This window comes from Odocoileus virginianus, chromosome 17, assembly GCF_023699985.2.
Source record: "Odocoileus virginianus isolate 20LAN1187 ecotype Illinois chromosome 17, Ovbor_1.2, whole genome shotgun sequence".
Taxonomy (NCBI): domain Eukaryota; kingdom Metazoa; phylum Chordata; class Mammalia; order Artiodactyla; family Cervidae; genus Odocoileus; species Odocoileus virginianus.
The window spans coordinates 11,011,480-11,038,663 of record NC_069690.1 but is presented as its reverse complement, the minus strand read 5'-3'; the positions used below and the strand labels follow the sequence as shown (position 1 = coordinate 11,038,663).

At 37.2% G+C, this 27,184-nt stretch overlaps 1 protein-coding gene across 10 annotated transcripts in view; it reads left to right on the top strand.

The window, feature by feature from the left end:
- BCAS3 (BCAS3 microtubule associated cell migration factor) overlaps positions 1–27,184 on the top strand; it is a 581,826-nt gene that overhangs the window by 305,788 nt on the left and 248,854 nt on the right. For 9 of the 10 annotated variants that reach the window (XM_070478583.1, XM_070478586.1, XM_070478587.1 and 6 more), the window contains one exon: positions 1,037–1,134. In XM_070478583.1, coding sequence (XP_070334684.1) covers positions 1,037–1,134 — 98 coding nt within the window. Of the gene's footprint in view, positions 1–1,036; positions 1,135–21,766; positions 26,141–27,184 lie in introns of those variants that run through there. The other variant, XM_070478592.1, reaches the window with a different exon arrangement.

Sequence of the window (27,184 nt, the reverse complement as noted above, 5' to 3'; positions counted from 1 at the left end):
TTTCCTCTAGGATGGACTGGTTTGATCTCCTTGCAGTCCAAGGGACTTTCAAGAGTCTTCTCCAACACCACAGTTCAAAAGCATCAATTCTTTGGCACTCAGCCTTCTTTGTGGTCCATCTCTCACATCGGTACATGACTGCTGGAAAAACTATAGCTTTGTATGGTCCTTTGTCGGCAAAGTGATGTCTGCTTTTTAATATGCTGTCTAGGTTTGTTATCCTATGCTTGTTGCCATATGTAAAATAATTTTCTTTAAGGATTTTAAGAGAGTGACTCAAATTTTTTTATCAACTGATGTCTTTTAAGGAAGGCAACGATTCTATTCATGAGTTTGAAGATTCTTAAAACTCTTCATCTCCCTTTTTTTAACCTTTTATTCTGTATATGAGTATAACTAAAATAGAGAGTTGTGATGGTTTCAGGCGCACAGCAGAGCAGCTCAGTCATACATATACATGTATGTATATGTATACATGTATGTATATGTATACAGGGAGCACAGCTCCCTGTGCTATGCAGTAGGTTCTCATTAGTTATCTGTTTTATACATAGTACATATGTCAGTCCCTGTCTCTCAACTCACCCGTCTTCTCCTTTCCCACCTTGGTGTCCATATACTTGTTCTCTTCACCTGTGTCTCTATTTCTGCTTTGCAAATAGCTTCCTATCTACCATTTGTCTCAATTCCACATATACTTTTCAAATGCCAAAGGGTTCGGCATAATGTGCTTTGTGTCTTCTCTCATTGCATTTCATTTGTCCCTTTGTAAATGAACATCCGTTTTTCAACCCCTTGTTTAAAAGCTGTTGAAAACCACAAAACGAGACGAAGGGGTCCAGAGTGTAGAGAATGCTGTGCTTTAAGTCTTTTGAAAGAATCTTAGGGACTGCAAGTTCACCCGTTTGCCTTATTTTAGAGTGAATGGTTCTTTAATGGACTGGGCTATTCCAGCATTGCTGATTTGGGGTCTGTTGTAGCATGGGACAGTTTTGATGCTGGTAACATATGTGAATTAAATTCAATTGCATTGCAGGATCCAGCCAGTCCGCTCTGACCCAGTCAGCATGCCAGGGTCATCCCGTCCAGTGTCTGATCGAAGGGGAATTTCCACCGTGATCGATGCTGCCTCAGGTAGAAGACTACGTACAAAATGTTTAATGGTTTTTTTCCCCATGCCTTTTTAACTTCTTTTTTTGCACAATGTAGCTACTGTATATTTCTTGCCATCTTTCTCTTCTCTTGGGGAAGGAGAGTGAGGAGGGATGGCTGCGTGTGAGCGAGCAAGTGTGCGTACACATGAATGTGGGGAGTTGTGTGCGTGTCTGTGTATTAAAACAATACTGTGCCTACATTTGCTGCCAAACAACTCCATGCATTTAAATATTGTTAAGGTTGGTGAATGATACCATGGAGTTGGCACTTGATTAAATGTAATGAACACAGTATTGAAGGCTACAGGGTTGATGACTGTTTTAGCCTTTGATCTCTCAAATGTGGAGAAGCAACCTTGACAGAGAACGTAAATACAATATATGGATTCAATTTACTCAACCTGTTGAGTATCAAAGTGCCTGATCTGTGGAAGCAGAGAGTCCAAATGCTATAGCTTAAATGGCTTTATTATTGAAAGCATGAAGTTTAGAAATTCATTAACTTAACTCTGTCTATCACAGTTATTAACTTCCTATCCTTGAAACCACGCCACGAATATGTATCGTTGGTACCTGGAAATAGGTCTTTGCTTCTATAGGTGGTAGTTGCTAAATTAATATTGTAAAATTGTTTTCAGCCCCATCTTTAACAGAACTGTTTTCCATGATACATTTTCTCATCTCTAAATGCAGTGATAACAAAAGTAAGGACAGTGATACTTTCTATATGGCGCAGCTGTGGTGCATCTGAAACTAGCATACAGCAGGGTTTCATCAAAAAAAAGTCTCTTACAAGTAGAATTATTAAACACCCGGCATTAGTCAAACAGTTGAGTCAGAGAGGATTTTAATCTATAGCAGTTTCAAAATCCCTGGAGACAGCTGATCTGATTGAGGCTTAAACTGTGAAAGAAAATGGAAACAAACACAAAACTGGTTTGTGAAGACCACTTTTAAAAGAGCAAAGCTTCTGTTTCTGATTCTGTCTCTGGATGTTTCGAAGTTTGAAAGCTAATGGGTTTTGTACTTTTTCTTGGCTTTCTGAGCTGTTTGTCAGTGGCTTGCACTTTGTGTCTGAGCACATGGTCCATGTTGAGGGCTGTGCTTTCATTCTTAGTGTAAACTTGTATTTTGGAGGACTCATACTTGTTGCTCAGCTTTAACTTGGCAACCAGGGTTGTCCCCTGGAATCAAGCACAGCAATATCTAAGGTCCCTAGACTTGCACTGCAAGAGTTATTGAGATAGGTGACCTAATAAATCTTTTTGATAGTTTCGGTCTGAGGATGCTTAACAGATCCTGTTCATATGGAATTATCATTTACAACTGTGAATCCTGGAAATGATATATTTTAACCTGAAGTGTTTTATTCAAGATTACAGTAGCAGGCTTTGTTGATTGGGTTATTTTTTTATATATTATTCAACTGCCATATTATTAATGTCTTAGAGTCAAGTAACTGGCCATTGGTCAGATGCAATGCACGTCACTAAAGCAGGTACCATGTGTATTATTAAATGTGCCATATTCAATGCTATAGTCTGGGGAAAGACTGTATATATCATATAGCACTATCTCAATTTTAGCTCTTTATAAAGTTCTCTCATGCCACAGAGAGGAACTTCAATCAACTGTTGAATCCATAATTTTGTTTAACTCTGCTGCAAGAAGAGTTTCCTGTTGATGTTTGAGTAAGGAATAGATCTTACATCTTTGATTTATCACCACTTAGGTTTCTATCAGTGAAACATATGGCAGTTTCTCAGGTATTGTTCTCCAACTCTGAGCCTCTGCTTGACTTGTCTTTTTAAGTAGAGAAGGACTTCTTAGTGACTAAGTTCCATTATTTTTCTCAGCCTGTTTTCATTGCAGAAAATCATTAGCCCCTTTCAGAATGACAGCCAGAGCAATGAAATGTGTGTGCTTTCTCTAGCTGAGCTAAAGAAACACCGTAGATGAGGAATTAGACTTCTATGAGTTATTCTCTGCCTCTCCAGTGGTCTGGATCTCTTTCGTTGATCACGGTTTTTAAGTGGGTGAATAATATTTTGTTGGCAAAACTTCATCTGTTTCGTCTAGTGGGACCACTGTTGTAACAGTGTTACTTTTCTATTGATTTAACAAGATAAAGCATAAATGTTTTGGGTTCTTTTTTAAAAATTTATTTTATTGAAGTACAGTTGATTTACAGTGTAGTGTTAATTTCTGCTATCCAGCAAAGTGACTCAGTTGTACATTTATTTTCTTTTTCATATTCTTTCCCATTATGCTTTATCACAGGATATTGACTGCAGTGCCCTGTGCTTTGCAGTAGGACTGTTGTTTATCTATTCTATATATAATAGTTTGCATCTGCTAATCTCAAACTCTGATTTGGGTTCTTTATGAAAAGAGGTTTATAGGGAAATTCTGTTTTAGATTCTTCTATTAAAAAGAGTCTAGTTGCTCTTGAACCCGGAAATACGTCTCTGATTATGACCCATGCCTTGGAGTCAGTTGCTTGTTATGAAGATGCTAATCTGCAGCTTTGATTGCCTTTGCTTAGAGAGGTATGACCAGTGTGGCGCCTCCTCTTATCCGGGCTCATTGCTTTGTGTCTTACCTTTAAACAGTTTATACAGCTAAACATATTATCTTTTTAATTGTTCCTGTGGCAAACTTTGTAGCTATCCCTTTATTATAGTGACAGCTCTTGCTCTGTCTCAACTAGTGGTGGTGTAATTATTTTTCATCAAATTACTTTTCAAAGGAATAGAATTTAAAAATATAATTTGATATCAAATCTTCTGATGGCTGTGACAGTTTTCAAAGTGAAAATATTATTTAAACCTTGGGTCTGTATGTTCTGTTTTCAGTATCTGTGTATCTCGCAGTGTTATTCTACTGAAACTAAAATCAGCAGAGCATTGTGCCACTCTAGCTAGCAAATTCTTAAAAAAATTCTTAACTAGGTAGTACATTTGTGCTTCACTCCTTCACATAGAAGTGTATTAACCTAAACCAGAAGTTTTTCACTTATTAACTTTGATGATTTAGGCATAGTACAAATTCCATACCTTTAGGTACCTGTGAACCAGCTTCTTGCTCTCTCTCTATGTATATTTTAGACTCAGCAGATCTATAATTGCTTTATATGTAGATGTTACTTCCCATGACATGTTTCCGCTGATCTTTGGAGACTGAAAAAAATACTACCCTGCCTCAGATTTTGAAGTTAATTGTCAGAGTTTCCCTTCTTGACTAAGGAGAATGCCATTCTGGAAATGGACTTCATAGATTTACCTATACACACAGGCTACCCAGGAAAATGAGATCTGAAGGAGCTGCTCTGTTTCTCCTATCCAACTCATCAACATCAGCGTCTGAATCAGACAGTATTTCTAGACAACACATGGCATGGATTACTTACTTTTTCCCCTTTGTACTTTTCTTTTGATTAGGTGTCTAAGAATTTCTTCCTATTGTTTGTCCTTTATAACATGTGTCCTTCTTTCGGTAAAGGTGCAGGGCTGAAAGGGGGGAAAAGGTAGAAATAGTGTCAGCGTCCTGTTCAAACTTTGTCTCCCACATTGGCTGCTGAAGTTCTTGTTCCAAGATGTGCAGGCTGTACTTGTTGGTAACTTAATAACAACTCTAATTGCTTGTGACTCATCCACACAAAGAGCCTAGAAAGATATGGTTCATCCTAAGTTTGTTTGTCCTCATTTGTAGTTTTACTATGGAAATTGGTGTTTACCAAGAAAGAACTCAAGGCAACTGAGATTTAAAGACAAACTTATGCCCCACTTGTATGAAGAGCAGACATCTTTGTCAAACTCTACTAAAGTAAACATTTTATAGAGAAAATTTATTAGAAGTGGTGAGAGCAGCTTGGGTGTACATTCCTGAGCAGATGACAGAAGGGGAAGGGAAACTGACAGAGAAGTGAAACAAGTTCTTCTTCTTCAGAGCAGGCTTTGATACATATTGGTGCTACATCACATACTCTACTAAATAGGGACAAAGTTGCAGATCTGGTATTTGTTGCTGTTTTTGACTCAAGAGAAATGTTCTTTTTTGTGCAACTGGAGTCATCTAAATAATTTTTAAGCACTTAATTAACTCAGGCTTTCAGCACCCAGTTCTTGCAGATATCTAAATAATTTATTTGCTTGAAGAAAATCCAAACTGGTTTGATTTTATTGATTTTATAATGATCAATTGTGCCTACTTTGTGTATTTGGCATTTGGTGAGTCAGACCTTAAAAAAAATTATACCTATCAGAAAAGTATGACTGGGTAAACAACAAGGATATTATTTTAGCAGTCAAATCTCTGCTGGAGAGAGATTCTTATAGAGGCATGCTTTTATCTTACAGAGATTTCTCTGATGCACTGGGGGAACTATATTCCTAGGGGCTATATTTCATGAATCTATAGTTGCCATTCCAATCTGAGGCAGACAGATTTCGTTATTGTATCTTAAAGTCATCAGAGTCACAAGGGATGCTGGTGGTAAGAGCAAAGGGATTTATAAGAAACACTGTTTCAATCTGCTGTGGTGAGGTCACTTAGCTCCATGATTTTATAACTAGAACAGAGTGATAGATGCCATGGTGTTATAGTCATGATCTTGAACTCTTGCGGAAGCCTTCAACAAGTCATGTTTCCTACCTCGCCATTCTTCTCTGCCTCTGTAAAAAGAATTTAAGGGACTTCCCTGGTGGTCCAGTGGTTAATACTCCCTGTTTCCACTGCAGTGGGCACAGGTTCAATCCCAGATCAGGGAATATGACCCCACATGCCATGCAGGATGGCCAAAAGACCAAAAAAAAAAAAAAAAAAAAACAAAAAATAATTTGTTTCCCTTTATAAAAATTTGTCATACCTTTTTGGGCAGGAATATGTTCAAATTATTTCCTAAAATAATTCCCAAATATAAAGGCTATAAAGTTCTTTTGAAATGTTGAGCTATTTCTTTGAATAAATGATATGGTTTTCATTTAATAGAGTTCCAGATAGTCTTTGTGATTATAAGGTGACGAAAACTCCAGGCATACTTGTACCTTGGGTATTCAAAGCCTTTGTGGAATCAGTAAGAGGATTAGGGATGAGGGTGAAATTAAAAGAAGGCTTAGCCCTGACCTGTGAACAGAGTCCCTTAGAGGGGGGAAAAGGAGGTCAGTAATTTTACTGTGACACTATTTATACTTGGAACAGTAAATATTCAAACTAAGATAATTAAGATTGGCTTTTTAATTAGAAAAGAGGAAGTCTGTGCCTTATTTCAGCTCTCGTCTAGTGAACATCTACTGCCTATATAGAATCAAAAGTAAATTAGAGAGATTAAGAATGTAGGGAAAAGAGTTGATTTCCCATCACAAAAGTGCTCAGTCACATCTCTCTCCTCTTGATTTAAATATTCCCCTCATTCTTCTTTCTAATATTTATAGGATGTTAGAAGATGAAATTCAAGTTAACAGTGTGGAAAATTTTAGCTCAGTACAATTAAGGAAAAAATGATTGCCCCACTTGCAGATGAAGAAACTGTAAACAGGAGTAGAGAAGCTGTTGGGAGAGTTTTTTCTGATGACACATTGCTGCTTTGAATAAATCTCTGTATCAGCTGCAACCTCGCCTTGGCTTTCTCTGTTGCAAGCACCAAGTCCATGACATGACTTTAAGTCTTTCCTAAGCATTTGGAGAAGGAATTGGTGGAATTCTCCCTGCTGTTGATATACCAGGGTACCACATATTTACATGAGACTTTTGGGCCAAAAGACTCAACTTTTCTCTTTTGTACCGTTATTACTACATCTTTAATACAAGGCTGGACTGTTTATGTAGTCTGTTGCCTGAGACTGTGGTGGCAGAGGGACAATATTGGGGGCAGTATTAGAATTTGTTTAAGTCTGAACCGGGGATTCCATTTGTCTTAGTGACATTAGCGTCAAACTGTTAGTGCCACACTATTTTAAATTGTGTCCAAGAGCCTGAGAGGCTTATGCTTATAGGTGCCATCTATAAACTTAGAAACAAACAAAAGAGCCTCTCTCCATTGATTGTGAAAGCCCAGTGAGCAATTAAAAAGCAGCCTGGGACCTCACCCGGGCAACTAGTCGGAACCAGAGCTCGTGGTATTCCCCTGGATATTGTTGAAAACTGTCAGAGAAAAACTAAAGCAAATAATCAAAGTGGAAATAATTGTTCCTGGGAACAGTTTTGTTTTTGAAGCTTGGGGCAGTGGAAGGAATAGTGACTAGTCACGTACCGATCTTTGGTTCTAGTCTCAGCTCTGCCTGGAACTAGCTCTTTAAGAAACGGCTTCAAAATCCAAGGCTGGCTTCTATAAAATGAAGAAAAGAATTGAAGTAGGTTATTTGCAAAGTTCCTTCTAGCTTGAAAAATTGATACGTCTCTACTTTAGATCATCTTTGAAGAATTTTTTTTAATTAGGGTACTGTTTACATATAGCAAAAATTCATGTATCTTAATCATACAGCTTGATCAGTTTTTATACCCAGATAATCACCACTCAGATCAAAGTTAGAATATTTTCATCATTTCAGAAAGTTCTTTTATTCGTCCTCCAGTCAAGACTACCTTTGACCTAGACTATGACTTTTATCATCGTAAATTAGCTTTGTTTATATTGAACTTAAAGTAAATAGAATCGTTCTGTACATTCTCTTGCATCTGGCTTCTTTTACTTAATTTAATGTTTTTGAGATTCATTCAGGTATTACATGTGTAACTAGTTCATTTTTTTTTACATTGCAGCATAGTTTGAATATAACACAGTTTATGTATCTATTACTCTGTTGTTTTTAGCTTTTGGCATATTATTAACAAAGCTGCTATAACATTTGCTGTATAAGTCTTTTTTTTTGACATACTCATTCATGTCTTCAGGGCATGTACGTAGGATTGGAAGTGTTGGCGCGGAAGGTAGGCATATGTTTAACTTTATTAGGAACTGCCAAGGAAGTATTCCAAAATGACCATTTTTTCATTCTTGACAGCAGCGTGTGAGCCATTCTAGTGAATGTAAACTGTGGCCTTCATTTGCTTTTCTCTGATGAATACTGATACTGTGCACCTTTCATATACTTACTGGAGATTTGGATATCTTTTGCAATGTATTTGTGAAGTCTTTCACCAGTTTTTATTGGGTCTGTTGAATTTCAGGGGTTCTTTATTCTGGATAAGACTTTTTGTTGGATATTTTGCCAGTATGTTCTTTCAATTCATTGTCTTTTCACTTTCTTATTGGTGTTTTTTGACAAGCAGAAATACAATTTTTCCATTGTTTTTCCTTTTATGTGTTTTGATGTTTTTCTTTAATAACTATATGGTTTTGGCTTTTGCATTTAGTCTATGAATCTTTTCAAATTATTTTTTATTTTGAGATGAGGCAAGGATCAAGGTTAAGTTTTTTCGAGATAAGTGTGTTCCAGCACTGTTCAGCAAAAAGATCTTTCCCCCAATGAATTTTGATGATGCTTTTTAAAAAAATCATATTTTTCCTGGATTCTCCTTTTTCTTCCATATATATATGTGTGTGTGTGTATGTGTATGTATACATATATACACACCTGTCTTTTGTACCACTATCATGCTATCTTAATAACTAGCTTTTTAGCAAGTTTTGAAATGTAGCAAATTAATGTCTCTACTTTTTCCTTTAGTCATTGCTTGGCTATTCTAGAATATAAAATGTAGATTATTGTATGTCTTTACATTTCCATGCACGTACATTTGCACAAACATACCAGCAGATGGTGTGGTCCGTGGACCTCTATGAAAATGTCCAATACACTTCCAAGGGGTCAGTGAGTGAAAACTATTTTTATAAATACACATTCGTTTTTTGTCTTTTTTATACCATCTTGACATTTAGTATAGATGATGCCGAAGCAGTGGTATATAAACCTGATGGCGTCTTAGCATGGTAAAAAGCAGTGGCACCAAACTATGCTCATAACAGATGCAACTCACTCATAGTTAAAAAAAAAAGATATCATTACTTAAGGCTTTCTTTGAACATTATTAATTTTACTAAACTTTAGAAGCTAATACATTTTATTAAATTTTCATGTTTGTGTACTTTTTAATATTCTATATATCATAATTGAATGAATGCACACTAGTTGTTTTGAGGGAATTGCACTTGTGTGTTGTTGTGCTCTGAACTAGCAGCTGTTTTCATGGAATGCCATTTTACTTAAAAACTGAAACTTTGTTCGTTCAGACATTGTTATTTGGTAGAAATTTTCTCAAAAATGAACAAAGTAAGCCTGTCATTAAAAAAAAAACCCTGACAAATATTTACTACCAATGATAAAATTCTAGTCTTCAGTTGAAAATTAGAAATTTGGAAACCATATATCCATAAGTCTGCATAACAGGTCCCATACTTAAACACATTTCTGATGAGATAGGTGGTGATAATACTTAGTGTGATATTTTATATCATAAAATAAGTCAACATTTGGAAGATATGCAGTATTTTCCAAATGACTGGTCTTATGATAAAATTATGTATGGTAATGGACTAATTTCAAGTGCAAGATAGAACAAAGGATTTTAATATGACAGATTGCAAAAGTTAATTGGTATGGCTTCAGATATTGTAACTGACACATTAAGTGTTCTATCAGGGAAGAATATCCCCAGGATCTGAAAAGACTCAGAATATGAATACACGCACTCCTTTTCCAGTTCTGTTTCTGACTTACACCAATCGATGGAGAAAAAGCTTTTGACAAAATCCAACATTCATTCATGATGAACTGTCATCAAAGTGGGTGTAAGAGAAGCGTAAAAAAGGCCAGTTTTGAGAAACCCTCCAGTTACATCTGTTCAGTGGTAGAAAGCTAAAAGTCTTCCCTTTAAAATCAGGAACAAGACAAGGATCTCCACCCACTCTTACCACTTCTGTTTAACATAGTGTTGGAAGTCCCAGCCACAGAAATCAGACAAGAAAAAGAATTAAAAAGCATCCAAATTGGAAGGGAAGAAATAAAACTGTCACTGCAGATTACATGATACTATGTATGGAAAAACCTAGTCTCCATCAAGAACTATAACTAATAAATGAGTTTGGTGAAGTTACAGGATACAAGATTAATATACAGAAATATGTTGCTTATTCTGTACACTAATAATGAACTATAGAGAAATTAATGAAACAATTTAGAATTGGATTAAAAGGAGTAAAATGCCTAGGAATAAATTTAACCAATGGTATGACCATAGTGGTTAATATCCCAAATATATACATAGCTCTTACAACTTAATATAAAAACACAATTTAAAAACAGCAATAATTAGCCTCCAATTAAAATAAATTAATTTTTTAAAAAAGAAAGAAAATGGGCAGAAGACCTGAGTAAGCATTTTTCCAAAGAAGACATACAGATAGTCAACAACCACAAGAGAAGAAGCTCAGCATTGCTATCAGAGTGTAAGTCGCTCAATCATGTCCAACTCTTTGCGATGCCATGGACTGTAGCCAGCCAGCCTTCTCAGTCCTTGGGATTCACCAGGCAAGAATACTGGAGTAGATTGCCATGCCCTTCTCCAGGGATTCCAGACCCAGAGAGTGAATCCAGGTCTCCTGCATTGCAGGCAGATTCTTTATTGTCTGAACCACCAGGGATCCAAGGAGAAATTCAAATCAAAACCACAGTGAGATAGCATCTCACAGCTTTCAGAAAGGCTGTCAATGAAAAATCCAGTCAACAAGTAACAAACGTTGGTGATGACATAGAGAAAAGGGCACCCTAGTAGACTGCTGGTGGGATTGTGGTTTGGTGCAGCCACTACAAAAAATAGTATATATTCCTGAGAAAACAAAGAATAGAACTGATCCAGCAGTTCTGTTCCTGGGTATATATCTGAAGAAATGAAAATACTAATTAAAAGAGATATATGAACCTCAATGTTCATAGTAGCATTATTCACAGTAATCAAGATATAGAAGCAACCTAATTGCCCATCAACAGATGAGTGGATAAGGAAGATGTAGTAAGTATGTAGAATGGAATGTGACTCAGCCATAATAAAGAATGAAATTCTGCCATTTGCAGAAATGTAGATGAACCTGGAGATTATTATACTTAGTGAAATAAGACAAAGACAAACACTGTATATCATCACTTATATGTGGAATCAAAAAGCAAGGCGAATGTATATAACAAAAAAAATTAGACTCACAGAGAATAAAATAGTGGTTACCAGTAAAGAGAGGGAAAGGGAAATGGGCAAGATAGAGGTAGGTAGGGAGATTAAGAGGCACAAACTACTATGTATGAAATAAACAAGTATATAGCCATTATTTTGTAATAAATTTAAAGAGTATAAAATATTGACTCACCATGTTGTATACCTGAAACTAATATAAATCATCTGTACTTCAATAAAAATTTATGTAATATACCTCAAAAAAAGAAAGGATGACTATCATTATTTGTAATGTTTCAAAATTAAAATGTTAATGGATTAACACATAAGTGTTTTCAGTATTGATAGATATAATCACATACAGAAGCTCTTAAGGATTCCTATCTTTAAGCACACAAAGTGGTCTTAATTCCTTCAAAACAACCATCATATTTATATAAAATATATACATGTATATATGTATTATATGAATATATCTATATTTACACACATACTACAGATTAAATGTATATTCATCTCTAAAAAAATTTAGATGAGATTTGATTCATTTTTCATTGAATCTGTGGGTCAAATTTGGGAGATTTGACATCCTAACAATATGGACTCTTTCAGTACATGAATCTTTTATAGCTTATCCATTTATTTTGTTGTTTAGTTGCCAAGTCGTATCCAACTCTTTTGCATCGTCATGGCATATAGCCCACCAGGCTCCTCTGTTCATGGGATTCCCCAGGCAAGAATACTGGAATGGTTTGCCATTTCCTTCTCCAGGGGATCTTCCCAACCCAGGGATCAAACTCGTGTCTCCTGCATTGGCAGGGGGATTCTTTACCACTGAGCCACCAGGAAAGCCCAGTGGTCTTCTTTAATTTCTCCTAATGTTCGTTAACTTTTAATGTAGAAGTCTCACACATATTTTGTAACATTTATTTCAGTCATTTGATGCTTTAATGCTGTAATGAATAGCATGCTTTGTTTTTCAGGATTTTTCCATAGTATATAGAATACAATCTTTGGAGGGGGGTGAATATTGAACTAGTATCCAGAATCCTTTGTAAATTCATGTATTAATTTTAGTAGATGTGTTTGGATTTTTTGCTCAGCAGTCATGTCATCTACAAATAAAGATGGTTATATTTTTTCCCATTTTTACACCTCATTTCTTTCCCCCCTTATTGTATTTGCTTAGATCTCTAGTACGTTGAGTAGAAGTGATGATATTGAAAGTCTTGTCTTCTTAATAATAGGGAATTGTTTAACATTTCACTGTTACATATAATGTTAGATGTAGTTGTGTTTTTAAATGAAAACTTAACATTCCTCTATTGTGTCATTCCTATATTGAAAAACCTGCATCCTTATATTGTATTATTCCTACATTGGAGTAACAAAAATTGGTCAAAATCCATAAAAGAGCCCAACTGACTTTCTAAAGCTGAAAAATATAATTTATTAAATAAACAAATTATTGAATGGGTTTAGCAGCTGACTGTATGAAGAGGAAGAAAGAATCAGAAATTCAGAAACAAGTCAAAACTTATCTAAACTGAAGTGAGGAAAGAAGAAAATGAAATACAACACAGCTCAGTGTGAGAAATGTACGGCGTGGCATTTAACGGGCTAACGCACGTGCAGTTGTTACAGATGGATGGAAAGAAAGTGAGGGTGAGGCAAAATAAATAAATGAAAGGCTGAACATTTTCTAAAATTAATTAAAGACATCAACTCCAATTTCAAGAAGGTTAGTTTGCCCCAAGTAGGATAAATACAAAGAAAACCACATCTTGTCATATCAGCACCCTAATCCTGAAGTCAAAAAATCACAAAGCAATTTTAATTTTCAGCCTACCATGTTTCTTTATTTCTTAGGTTCTTATTTGGGTGAGGGTTTAACATTTTGACAAAATTAGAATTATTTTTAAGTTTCTTTGACAGTGTGAGATACCTGTCTCCCAGTGCTCAATGAGGAATCGTCAGGATGTTTACTATTAGATGGAAGTAAGAAAATGGGGAACCAGTGTTTATTTATAAACAGCTATGTGCCCAGCAACATGTTAGGTGTTTTAACATGATTTATCTCATTTAATCATATTTCATTAGGATCACAGATCCATTTCAGAAATATGCAAAGAGTGGGATTTAAGACACCTAGTTCCTGATACTTAGAAATACTTAAAGTGCATTATGGTGACACCTCAGATAAGTCCAAACCTCTTTTTACCCTGCCTGATCAAATATTCATTTCAAAACACTGTATGCTGAAATGAGCCACGTGGGAGTTGAAGAGAATCAACTATTCAGGTGGTGAAAATGTGTGAATGCAGCTGGCAGATGAAGTTCTAGTGTGATGAATTCCCAGCTTGTCCTTATTGCTTCAGGCAACGACTGACAGGCCTGACTGGTCATTGGCTTTCCATTTCTGGCATTGATAGGACTGAAAATACTTAGTGTCACAGATACTTAAAAGCCGTCCCTGTTAGAGTGGATACAAACAGTGCTGGAGGGTCCTTCTTGCATAGAGCTGTAATCAATATGGTCTAGAGTTCTTGACCTGAACCTATAATTATCTGGTTGTTGTAAAGGTGGCTTATTGTTACAGAAAATGCTTATATTCAGAACTTTGGGGCTAAGTTGTGAAAGGAGTGAAGGAAAATAGAGGCTTTGTCCCTCTTTCTCTACTTGCTAGTATTTAAGAGGCTATCATAATAACCACAGATCAGGGCATTCTTAAAGGATTAGAACATTGTATCTCTAGGATTTTGGGGTGCCAAAGTTTGAATTTTACCTCTGATGTGAAAGTCGTGACTTCAGTGTTTGCAGTTTGTGATTTTTCAAATACCAAAATAGAATTTATTCTCACTGATTCAAATACTTGGATTAGAACTGCAGCTTAAATCATAACACATTTGAACTTGATCTTTTCCTGCAGCTAAGCGTATGCTGAAAAAAAGAAATTGAGTAAGCGGATGTTACAGCATCCATGATCCGTGGATGTGAGTTGAAAGCGATGACACTGATAGCAATTCTTAAGTTACTGTTCGTACCAGTGTATGTAGGTATATTGTGATCAAGATTAACTTGCCATGTGAAAATGTAATAGTACAGTTGTAAAAGGACTTAACGGTCAGCGTGGGTCCTGATCGCTGTCACCGCTTGGCTAAGATACCTCAGACGGGCATTACTGGGGCTTCCTTGTGTGGCTCAAGCAGTAAAGAATCTGCCTGCAGTGCTGGAGACCCAGGTTCAATCTCTGGGTTGGAAGATCCCCTGGAGAAGGGAATGGCTACCCATTCCAGTATCTTTGCCTGGAGAATCCCATGGACAGAGGAGTCTGAAGAGCTACAGTCCATGAAGTCGCAGAGTCTGGGTAGGATGCCTTGAAAAAGAGGGAAAAAATAATGCCATATAATAGAGGGCTATTTGAAAACAAGGACTGTTTTTGTATTTCCGCATGCCTGGTATTGGTACCTGCCACAGAGCAGATAATCAATATGTGTTACATTATTGATTTCTGATAAAACATAAGCCTTTAAATATATCACAAAGTATTTAAAACTTAATAATGTTGCATCTTTGTGTATATATTACTTCTTTAAACCCAGAAAAGAGAATCTTGACCTAGAATTCGTTGTTTCAGTTGCTGCTATGTTTATGATCACTATTCCTTTGTTTGAACCCTGGGTAAACTGTGTGATCAGTTGGCATATTTTGTAGACTGTTTCAAAGATCTTTCATGTCATTTTTAAAAAAAAAAAAACAGCATTATGTTTGCATAGTACATTTCCCCCCTTTGATAGCTTTTACATAACCAGATAATAAAGCGTAAGGGAATTATGACCCTCAACTCAGGTTTACTTTAGTTTTGTTAAACTGGCATGGAAATTTGTGTTTGAAGGTTATCTTTATAAAACATTAGCTGGCCAATTCCTGCATCCTTACATCTGTTGTCAAGCTTGTAAAACATCTACTGAAAGTAATGGAGTTGACTTTGGTCTTCTGGTCATACTAGGCTAACTTCCACATATGTTGCTGTGGGGGTATTTGGGACTATCTTTTTAGCTAGCTCATCTTGTACATGGGCCCAGGATATTCACATATAGGGATTTGACCTAAATTCCATTTAAGAAAAAGGTTTGTTTTGAGTTGCTACCATTTTGGTAATGCTGTTGCAGACCTGTGAGTTGTACTTGAGCTCTCAGCAGTCCTATGAGTCTTCAACCTATTTCGATATTCTAAGAATATCGAAGGGACCCTAGTTATCTGTAAATGCTCGGTGTTGCGATTCTGCAGAATACCGAAAGTTGCACTTGAAACTTGAACTCTCCAGTTAGTCATCTGTTACCCTCTTCTTGGGCTCCAAAATCACTGCGGACAGTGACTGCAGCCATGAAATCAGAAGATGATTGCTTTTTGGCAGGAAAGCGATGACAAGCCTAGACAGTGTATTGAAAAGCAGAGACATTACTCTGCTGACAAAGGTCTGTTTAGTCAAGGCTATGGTCTTCCCAGTGGTCACATCTGGTTGTAGGAGCTGGACCACAAATTAGGCAGAGCACCAAAGAATTGATCCCTTCGAATGTGGTGCTGGAGAAGACACCTGAGAGTCCCCTGGACAGCAAAGAGATCAAACCAATCAATCTCAAAGGAAATCAACCCTGAACATTCATTGGGAGGATTCATGCTGAAACCGAAGCTCCAGCATTTTGGTCATCTGATGTGAACAGACGACTCATTGGAAAAGTCCCTGATGCTGGGAAAGATTGAAGGCAGAAGGAGAAGAAGGCATCAGAGGATGAGATGGCTGGACAGCGTCACTGATGCAATGAACATGAACTTGGGCACACTCCAGGAGATGGTGAGGGACAGTGAGGCCTGTTGTGCTGCAGTCCATGGGGTCACAAAGAGTCAGACATGACTGGGCAACTGAACAACACCAACATACAGTTTTCAAATAAAGAATGTATGATTGGGGAAAGACTCCTTCACCCTTCAGCTTCTTACTCCCTAAAGAGGACACTTGGTGCATCCGTGATAACCCCTTTGGCATTCGTCCTATGAGGCTGACTTTTCTTATGTCAGAGATTTATAGCCATGAGTGAATACCTCTAAATAAGAGTTTTTAATCTCCATGGTAGGGTCCTAACTCCTGAATCAGAGGGCCTATGCCAGAGAGACCTTGGAAAAATGTTGGTATGGTGCCTGAAACTTTTCATTTGCCTTGAAACATGTTCTTAATTATACTTTTTATTCCAGTCCACCTCACTGATTAAATTAATTACTTTCTCCTCTGTTCTTAAACTTTTACTGTTGTGTTTATCACCTCGTATTAAAGTTAGTTGGGAACCATTTCCCTTTCAAAACCGTGAGCTCATCTTTGAACTCGCCACAGCACCCTGAATGGTTCTGACACATAATAGGCACTCAATAAAGGTTAATGAATTCAATGTTTCAGCATGGGATATTGAAACCAAATTTTTGAAGTTGAATCAACATAGTAGTTGCCTCCTAGGAGGGGAACTAAGTGCCTGGGGAACAGCAGTGAAAAGACTACTTTTCTTTTCATTTTAGTCTTTTAGACTACACTCATGTGTTATCCTTGCAAAACATAAATGAAGCTCTTAACAGCTATCATTTTTCAGAATTTGACAGGTTACCATCGCAAGATATTATTGTTTATTTATTTATACAAATAAACTAAGGTTAAATGATGGTTAATAACTTGTATTTTGTTACCTTGTTAGTGATAGAACAAAGATATGATGCCGTGAAACTTTCAGTTTCTCCAAACTATTGAACACCGTCTTGACCACAGTAGCCTACCCCTTTTTTTGACATATAGCAAAGTGAAATGGCTCAGTCGTGTCCGACTCTTTGCAACCCCATGGACGGTAGCCTATCACGCTTCTCCATCCATGGGATTTCCCAGGCAAGAGTACTGGAGTGGGTTGCCGTTTCCTTCTCCAGGGGATCTTCCCAACCCAGGGATCGAACCCGGTCTTCGGCATTGTAGGCAGACGCTTTACCGTCTGAGCCACCGGTGAAGTCCTCTTGAAGTATAGTTGATTTAAAGAAAAATTTTGTCACTCTATTTATGTAGTTTCTGACTGTGCTGGGTCTTCCTTGCTGCTTACAGGCTTTCTCTGGTTGCAGTGAGCGGGGTCTCCTTGGGGTGGCTTCTCTTGTTGCAGAGCAGCTCCGGGGCACGCGGGCTTCAGAAGCTGTGGTGCGAGGGCTCATCCGTTACGGCCGGTGGGCTCTAGAGCACAGGCTCAGGAGTTGTGGCCGCTGGGCTTAGTTGCCCCATGGCAGGTGGGATCTCGGTTCCCCGACCAGAAGAACCCATGTCCCCTGCATTACAAGGTGGCTTCTTAGCCACTGGACCATGAAGGGAGCCCCAGCACAATGGCCTACCTTGATTTTGTTCATACAGTCAGCAAAAGGTATCCATCTGACCTGGGAACCATCTTCCCTTATTCTCATGCTGTGTACATCACAGAAGCCACAGAACACAGCACCCCACTGTTTGAGGGGCTCATCTGTTTTAAGAGGCCATTGGCACAACCTCTCTGATAAGGTTTTGTTGGTTGAGAACAATTGTGCTCATGGTTCACTTAGGTAGCCCTGTAGCTCACAGAGAGACTCTTAGCCTTTAAGCAGTAACCATTTATTTTCAGCTAGGAAAGCCACTATCAATGTTTTCTCAAGCTGAAAAAGGCTTTCACTAAGGCATGGAGATTGCCCAATGTCACATTTCTTTCCCCATCTACTTGTGGGAAAATGCAAACTAAAGGAACGCTGGTGTTTGTACCTCGCAGTCTGTTCTACATTTGCGGGTGGGAGAGAGGCAAAGGGACTGTATTTCTCCCGGAAATATTGTTAATTGCTTTTTCACAATATAGATTAAAGCATAAAAGAAGCCCCCAAAGCTGATTCTAAATGGACCTGACACCTTGATCTTCTATCATGGCATAACATGTGAGTGGAGATTCCCAATGGACCTTGATACACTACAATATTTATTACTATAAAGATCTAAGAGTTCTTAGTCACTTTGAAACTTGTAAGAGCTGTTCAGATCCCACACACTGAACTTGTGCTTTCACATGGTAAAGTTTTTCTGATCTGTTTGGTGTAGTGTACTCAGAAGTACCTCCCCTGCCCGGTTCTGAATAATAAAATTAGGCTTTTCAATAAACTAAAAAAGTAGTGCTCAGATATGAAAGTATATCTGGGGGAAAAATGTTTTTGCTTTTCTTTTCTTGTCCATTAATATTTAGGGACTACAGAGTCTTCAGCTGACCCATTTTATGCCTTTGTATTTTTATGTACAAAAAGGTACTAAATTTTGCCTATTGCATTGATATGATCAGAGTACTGATAAATTGAAAGGTACTGAGATGATACTTCTATCAGTTTCTGCTGTTGATGGTGAAATTTTCATTGTAGTGTGCTTTAAAACTATGGTGTCAGGAATCAACAATGGTTTATTATGGTTTAATTTTAATAATACTTTTTTGTGGGGGCTGAGGGGAGGCCATGCAACATGGCATGTGGGATCTTCCCAAACCAGGGATCAAACCCAGGCCCTCTGCACTAGGAGCATGGAGTCTTAGCCACTTAGCACCAGGGAAGTTCCAATAATAGGGTTTTAAAAATTTAAAAATTACTAAGGAAAACTCTATAGTAATATTTACATTCACAAAAATAGTAATATGCAAATTAAAAGATATACTTATGTGAGACAAAATTATTTGAGGTTGTGATCATCAAAATTAATGTAAATTAATATAATTTTGATATATGTCCTTACTTATGAAGGAAACCTAACTGCACTATATGAGGAAAGTTATATAAGTAAAGGGAAATAAATAGGATACTTAGCATCTCTACTTAAATACTGAGTTATGTGTAGCCCATTTGGTTTCTGTGCTGCATATTAAATTCCATGCATAATGAATAATAGTGGGTTTTGGTAACATTTGATTGCTTAACATACTCTGCTAAGCATTTCACATGCATTACCTTCTTTATTCTTCATAGAGATCTGTTGAGGTACATGTATTGTTAAAATTTCCCTTTTTTAGAGTAAAGGGGTACAGCTTAGAGAAATAATGGGTACTATACTACTTCCCATTTTGACCTTGCCATCTGAATTTCTGTATTGTGAACATGTTTTGCATAGATCTTTATTAAAATATTTTTGATAAATGCATTTGGGGGATGGACAGTTGTGTAGCAGAAGTGCGTGACCTTATTGGTCAGATGGGAGTTTGATGTCATCTCTGAGTCAGACGCGGCTGAAGTGACTTAGCAGCAGCTGTAGCCAACCAGGTGTATTACCTTCGGGCTCTTTGTTCTTCAGAATTGTATGAAAATACCTGTCTCCCATGGTATGAGAGTCAATAGATGTAACATCTGTATGTCTTCTGACCATGGTTTGAATACATAACAAGGATTCATTAAATATTAGTTCTCTCCTTGTTGTGTGCTTAGTCGCTCAGTCGTGTCTGACTCTGTGTGACCCCAGGGACTGCGGCCCACCAGGCTCCTCTGTCCATGGGATTCTCCAGGCAGGAGTACTGGCGTGGGTTGCTGTGCCCTCCGCCAGGGGGTCCTCACAACCCAGCGACTGAACCTGAATCTCTTATGTCTCCTGGATTGGCAGGTGGGTTCTTTACCACTAGTGCCACCTGGGAAACCCTTTCTTCTCCCCTTGTTTATTTCAATAATAGGAGGAGGAAGAGAGATTTTTACTGTATCCCAGTGATTTTGTTTTCCTCTTTAGTATTGGATTGGCAAAAAAAATTCGCTTGGGATTTTCCTAAATATATTTATGTCTGTCATGTTTCCCATGGAGAATGATTATGCTGCTGTCCTTATTTGATCCCCAAGGAAGAAGAGGAGAAGTAGATCCCAGCTTGGAGGCCAGGTAGTCTAATTACAGAGCTTGTATTTTTTTTTTTTTTTGATTGAAGTATAGTTGATTTACAAAAGAGCTTGTATTCTTAGTTAATATATAATTTTCTTGAAGGATATATATAACAGTGTATTAGATTGGATTCTGATATCTCAGGTCTTAACCATAGAAATTATTCACCCACTCACTCCTTCCTCCATCACCTACTTCTCCCCTGTTTAGATTGTGACAGTATGACTGTTCATTTCCTGATCTTCAATTGATTCCTACAGTAAATTTGTTCAGTTAAATGTTCAAGACTCTTCTGATTCTAAAATTTGTGACCCTGTGCTGTGTGGATACACGTGCCTTATGCTGAGGCAGCTCTGACAATCCTTTCAGGGAAAGGTACTCGCCACTGTGGCCTAATAGGGAAAATGGTGACTTAAGTAGTGAGGTGAAATTAGCCATTTCATGGGGCTTTTGTTGGGAATGACAGAACACAAATTAACTGCTCAAGCCTCTTCATCTCCTTAACAAAGAAGAACCTCAAAATAGTCCTGCCCAGTTGGATTTGACTTGAGTTGTATTTGTTTTTGTGTGTACGTACATTTTGCTCAGCCTACAAAAGATGAAGAAACAGCCATTTTGTTTGCCTGAGGAGCCGTCATTCTCCTAATTGTGTTAGACTGGCTGTTTACATTTGTTTCGGACTCTGTCTTGATATGTCATTGTCTCCGTTGCCTTCTTTTTTCCCCTTCTGTCTCTGTTTCAGTTTATCTTCTTGTTTTGATAATTCTTTTGTTTTTTTTTTTCCTGTAAATGAAAATATCTCCCAGGGATGCTGAATAGGTCATTCTTTTTATAACACTCTGTATATGCACAGAAGAATTTAGCTTGGCTGTAAAACTTGTTCTTGGCATAAATTTGGCAGATAGTTTTTAGCCTGGGTGAGACTTTTCATTGGGATCATGAAAGTGTTGGGGCGTCACTGCCTTCCACTCTTCCTTCTTCAAGTATGACATTAGTGGTTTTAGCTCTTGTTGACCCTTCTTTTAACCAAAGCTTTATAGCCTATTAGAGCACAGTGTGGATTTTTTTATGATATGTTGGAGGAAAAGAAAAAAAAAAAAAACCCTCTAAAGTTACAAATGGTTTCATTTACCAAAATGACTATTACTCTTGGAAAGTTTTGCCTTTTCTTTAAAATTTCCAGGAGTTGGGTGGGCTTGCTGTCCTCTGTCCCACTCCACCTCCCCACCCACACATTCATGTTGGCCAAGAGGCTGAGAGCTTGAAGCATAATTCCAGGTTTCTAGGAGGTAAATCATTTACCAGGGACTGAGCAAGACACACTTTCCTGCTATTATTTTAATCTCAGATTTCATCATTTATTGGATGAAATAACAGTGTCATTTACTTAGGATCCATGTCAGCACCTTGAACTCCAAATCATGTATTACATGTCACCTTGTGAGGGATTCTGTGCATTGTCCATCTGTAGGCCTGCTTCATTAAAGGACTTTATTTAAGCGTCTTCATTTTTTTCCAGGTTATCTGAGGTCTTCAATGTAATGAAAAATGTTTGCCCTGTTCGTAAAAATAATACAAGAAACCACTGAAGAAACCTAAGGATTTCCTGTCCAAAGCAAGCAGTATCCTTCAGTAGGTTATCTTGTACATAAATTTATACGTAAATGTAGTCGTAGCTAAGAAGAGTAAAAGTTGTGAATCTTTTATCATCACAGATTAAATAACACAAACTTCAGGTAACCTCCTTGGGTTTCCTCCTTGAGTTTTGGCTCAGCTCTGGTTTATATTGGAGCCATATCTGCACCTCCACTCTTTCAACCCTCTCTTTTTATGAGACTAAAAAGTAAATTGGGTGCTATTTAAATATTTCCTACTTATGTTTATTGAAAACTACCCTGCCGCAGGGCATAGCACTTTGAAAAACTGCTTTGCACCAGCCCAGTTTTCCAAACCCACGTGGTTTACCCAAAAACCTGGACTTTGCTTTCCTCAGACCTTTAATTTCTTTAAACCAAATGATCACACAAAAACTTAGGAGGAGCCTAGTTTCATTTGTGAGGTTTTCAATAAAAGTTAAGTGGAGTGTGGCTAGAAAACCAGACCCTGAAAAGCCATGACTCTGCTGACACTAGAGGAAAAACCTACAGAATTCTTATACTTCCTGCTTTCAGTGTTGGGGAGAAGAGAAAAAACAAGAAAGATGGAAGAGCTTTAGTGCTGGTCCACTTTAGGGAAAAAGGGGGGTGAGGGAAGTTTGGTTGAGTTCATCTGTTACTTATCTGGTATTTTATTTAAAGTTTGCCCTATTTCTAGAAATTTTTGAAAATTCAGAAGAGTATTAAAAATAAAATTTAAAAACTAATTTCATTCCATAAATATAATTATTCTTAACATTTTGGTATATAACTTCTTAGTGTTTGACTTTTTAAAATTTATATTTAATATTGACCTAATATTAAATAATATTTTGTAGCTTTCCTCCTCCTCATCATCAGATTTTCTTCAAGTTGTTCAATATTTTCCAAAATATAGATATTTTAATGATTGTATTCTCTGAATCATTTATTTGTGTAGTCTTCCATCCTTAAAGTTTGTAGTTTCTAATTTTTTCTAATTTTTTTTACCAGGCTAATTAAGAATAAAATTCCCATATATAGATCTTTGGTTTATATGTTTCTAAACATTTAAAGAAGAAATAATAGCAATACTTTTCGACTATTCCAAAAAGCAGAAGAGGAGAAAATACCTCTAAACTCATTTCATGATGTCAGTATTATCCTGATACCAAAACCAGTCAAGGACACAACAGGAAAAAAAAATCAGGCCAGTAACCCTAGTGAACAAGAGCTAAAGATCCTTAACAGAATTTAACAAAGCAAATTCAATAATACTTAAAAGGAGCCCCCACCATGTTTAACCAGAATTTATTCCAGAGATGCTAGGATAAGTTGGCATCTATAGATCAATCAATATGCTATACCACATTAATAAAATTAAGGATAAAAATCATACAATCATCTCAATAAATGTATAAAAAGCATTTGACAGAATTCAACATTCATTTATAAGAAAAACTCTTATTAAAAGAGGTATACAGGAAACATACCTCAACATAATAACTTGTCCATGTATAATAAGTCCATGTATGACAGCTCAGCTTGTCCATGTATGACAAGTCCACAGCTAACATCATACTTAGTTGTGGAAAGCTGAAAGATTTTCCTGCAAGATTAGGAAGAAGACAAAGTTGTCCACTCTTGCCCTTTTTATTCAGCATAGTATTGGAAATCCTGGCCAGAGCAATTAGGCAAGACTGCATCAAACTAAAAAGCTTTTGTATGGCAAAAGAAACAAAAGAAAAATAAAAAAGTAGTAGGTATCCTACAGAATCAGAGAGAATATTTGCAAATCATGTATGTGATAAGGGGTAATAATCCAAAATATATGACAAGCTCATACAACTCAATAGAGCAAAAAAGTCATTAAAAAAATGAGCAGAGAATCTGAAGAGACATCACATAGAATACATACAGTTGGCTAAGAGGTACATGAAAATGTGCTCCACACACTAATTATCAGGGAACTACAAATCAAAAGCACAATGAGATACCATCTCATGCCTGTTAGAATGGCTATCAGGAAAAAGACAAGAAATAGCAACTGTTGGCAAGAGTGTGGAAAAAAGGGAACCCTTGTGTACTGTAAACTGGAATTACAGAGTGTAAACTGGTATAGCTACCATGGAAAACAGTATGGCGGTTCCTCAAAAAATTAAAAACAGAACAATCGTAGGATCTAGCAATATGTACTTTAGAAACACACTAAGTCACAAAGATATCTATGTCTCTACGTTCACTGCAGAATTATTTACAATAGCCTAGACATGGAAACAATCTAAGGGTCCATTGATGGATAAATGGATGAAGGAAATGTCACACACAAACACAGAGTAATATTCAGACATAAAAAGAAAATTCTGCCACTCATGACAACATCAATAGACCTTGAAGGCATTATGCCAGTCAGATAAAGAGAAGTACCATATGATCTTATTTTATAAGTGGAATCTAAATAAAAACAAAAACTCATACATGCAGAAAACAGGCAGTGGTTGCTGGTGGGGGGTGATGTAGGTGGAGGGATATGGGTGACATGGGTGAAGGTGGTCTCAAGGTACAGAATTCTAATTTAAAAGTCAGTCAGTCCTGGGAAGGTAAAGCATGGTAACTATAGTTAATAATACTGCTGCTAGGAGAGTAGATCTTATAAGTTCTCATCGTAGGAAAAAATTTATAACTATTTGTGGTGATGGATGTTAACTAGACTATTGTGGTGATATTTCCCAGTTATATATGTATATGAAACATTATGTTGTATATCTGAAAGTAATATATATCAATTATATTTCAGTTAAAAGTTTTTTCTTCTAGTTAGTGTTTAGTTCCTTAGTGGAGTTTTCTTATTCTCATTGATTTTAAGATCATGTACTTGTTTTTCCAAATTTTACTTTCCATCTGTGTATATCTTTATGTCTTACAATGAATTTCTCATAGACTGCATATAGTCTATGTTTTTTGTTCTCTTTGCCAACCTCTGTCTTTTACTTCATTTTTCTAGACCATTTACGTTGAATGTAATTATTTATATATTAGAGCATAAGTCTTCTCTCTGATTTTTTATTTTCTATTTGTTCTGTTGTAGTTGGTTGTTGTTTCCTTTCCCTTGACTTCCTGTGGGTTGCCTGACCATTTTATAAAATCCCATTTATCTATAGTGTTTTTATTATGCTACTTTATGTAGCTTTATTAGTGGTTGCTGTAGGTGTATCACATTAGCTTTGCATAATTTTGTCACCGTTTACTGGTTTCATCTTGCCAGTTTGAGTGAAGTCTCCTCCCTTTATGTCCCTTTGCTCTTCATATTTAAAATGTTGCTGCTGCTTAGTCCTTCAGTCACGTCCAACTCTGCAGCCCCGTGGACTGTAGCCTGTCAAGCTCCTCTGCCCATGGAATTTTCTAAATGTGAATACTGGAGTGGGTTGCCATTTCCTACTCCAGGGAATCTTCCTGACCCAGGAAGCATCGAACCTGCATCTCCTGTGTCTCCTGCATTGGCAGGCAGATTCTTTACCACTAGCACCACCTGGGAAACCCCCTATTTAAAATATAATTATCTTAAATCTTTCTTCTATATACATTTAGAACCACATGTGTGGTTGTTACTTTTTGCAACTCTTAAAAATAAAAATTATTTATTTATTTATGGCTGGGTTGGGTCTTTGTTGCTGCGCGTGTGCTTTCTCTAGTTGTGGCAAGTGGAGGCTAAATCTCTAGCTGCATTGTGTGGGCTTCTCATTGCAGTGGCTTCTCTTGTTGAAGAGCATGGGCTCTAGGGTGCATGATCTCAGCAGTTGTGTGACTCAGCTTGTGGACCCTAGAGGGTGGGTTCCATAATTGTGGCGCATGGGCTTAGTTGCCCTGTGGCATGTGGAATCTTCCCGGAGGCGGGATCGAACTCTTGTCCCCTGATTTGATAGGCAGATTCTTAACCACTGGACCACAAAGGAAGTGCTACTTCAACTCTTAAACATAGTTTAGAAAATTCAAGAGGAAAAGGACATCCTATTATATTTACTCACATTTCTGTTCACTGTATTTTTTCTTCCTTCCAGTATTCCAAAGTTCCTTCTTTTACTGTTTTCTTTGCCTTAGGAGAACTTCCTTTAACTATTCCCTTAAAGTACGTCTGCTGGCAACAAGCTCTCCTTCTTGTTGTTCATCTGAGAAAGTCTAGATTTCCCCTTCATTCCCAAAATATATTTTCTCTGGGTACAGGATTCAGGGTTGACAGTGCTTCTCTATCAATATTAAAAAAAAAAAAAAGTCAATTTCTTTTAGCCTCTGTGCATTTTTGATGATAAATCTGCTCTCATTTGAGATGTTTTTAGGTAAACTGTTGTTTTCTTTCTGGCCGTCTTTTCTTTCTTTCTTTTTTTGCCTTTGGTTTTCGGAAGTTACACTGTGACGTGTCTTTTCGTGGGTGTCTTCGAGAGTGTCCTATTAGGGGACCATTCAGCTTCTTTGGTGGCTCAGGTGGTGAAGGATCCTCCTGCACGAGAGGGCTCAGTGCATTAGAACTGTGCTCGATCCCTGGGTTGAGAAGGTCCCCTGAAGGGAAAGGCTATACCCACTCCAGCATTCTTGCTGGAGAAATCCATGGGCAGAGGAGCCTGGTGAGCTACAGTCTATGGGGTCGCAAAGAGTCAGACGCAAATGAGCGACTCACACACACAGCTTCTTCAATGTGTAGATTTATGTCTCTCGCAAAATTTGGTTAGTTTTCAATCACTGTTTTTTCCAAATACTTTTTCATCCCCATCTTCTTTCCCCTCCCTTTCTGGACCATCATTACCCAAATGTTAGGTCATTTAAAATAATCCCAGAGATCCCTGAAATTCTGTTAATTTTTCAGTCTGTTTTCTCTGTGTTGGTCAGACTAGGCAATTTCTATTGTTCTTTTATAGCTTGCTGATTTGTTTTTACTGTCCCTCCATTCTGCTATTGAATCCACCCACTCAACTTTTGATTTTATTATATTAGATGTTGAAGGTACAGAATTTCCACTTGATTCTTCTCTACATTTTCTTTGCTGAGAGTTTCTGTTTCACTGCTGAAGCTTTCTGTTTGTTTCCTTTGTTTCTAGGATGGTCTTAAGTGCTCTTTGAGACATTTTTGTCATGGCATTTAAAAAAATCTTTCCCAGATCATTTAAACATCTTTGTCATCTTGGTGTTCGTGTCTATTGATTGTCTTTTTTTCATTCCGTTTGATATCTTCCAGATTCTTGGTATGTCCAGTGATTTTCAATTTGAAACTGGGTATTTTCCTGAGATTTGGATCTTAAACCTGCTTTTGTTCTGTTTTTAAAGATTTCTTTT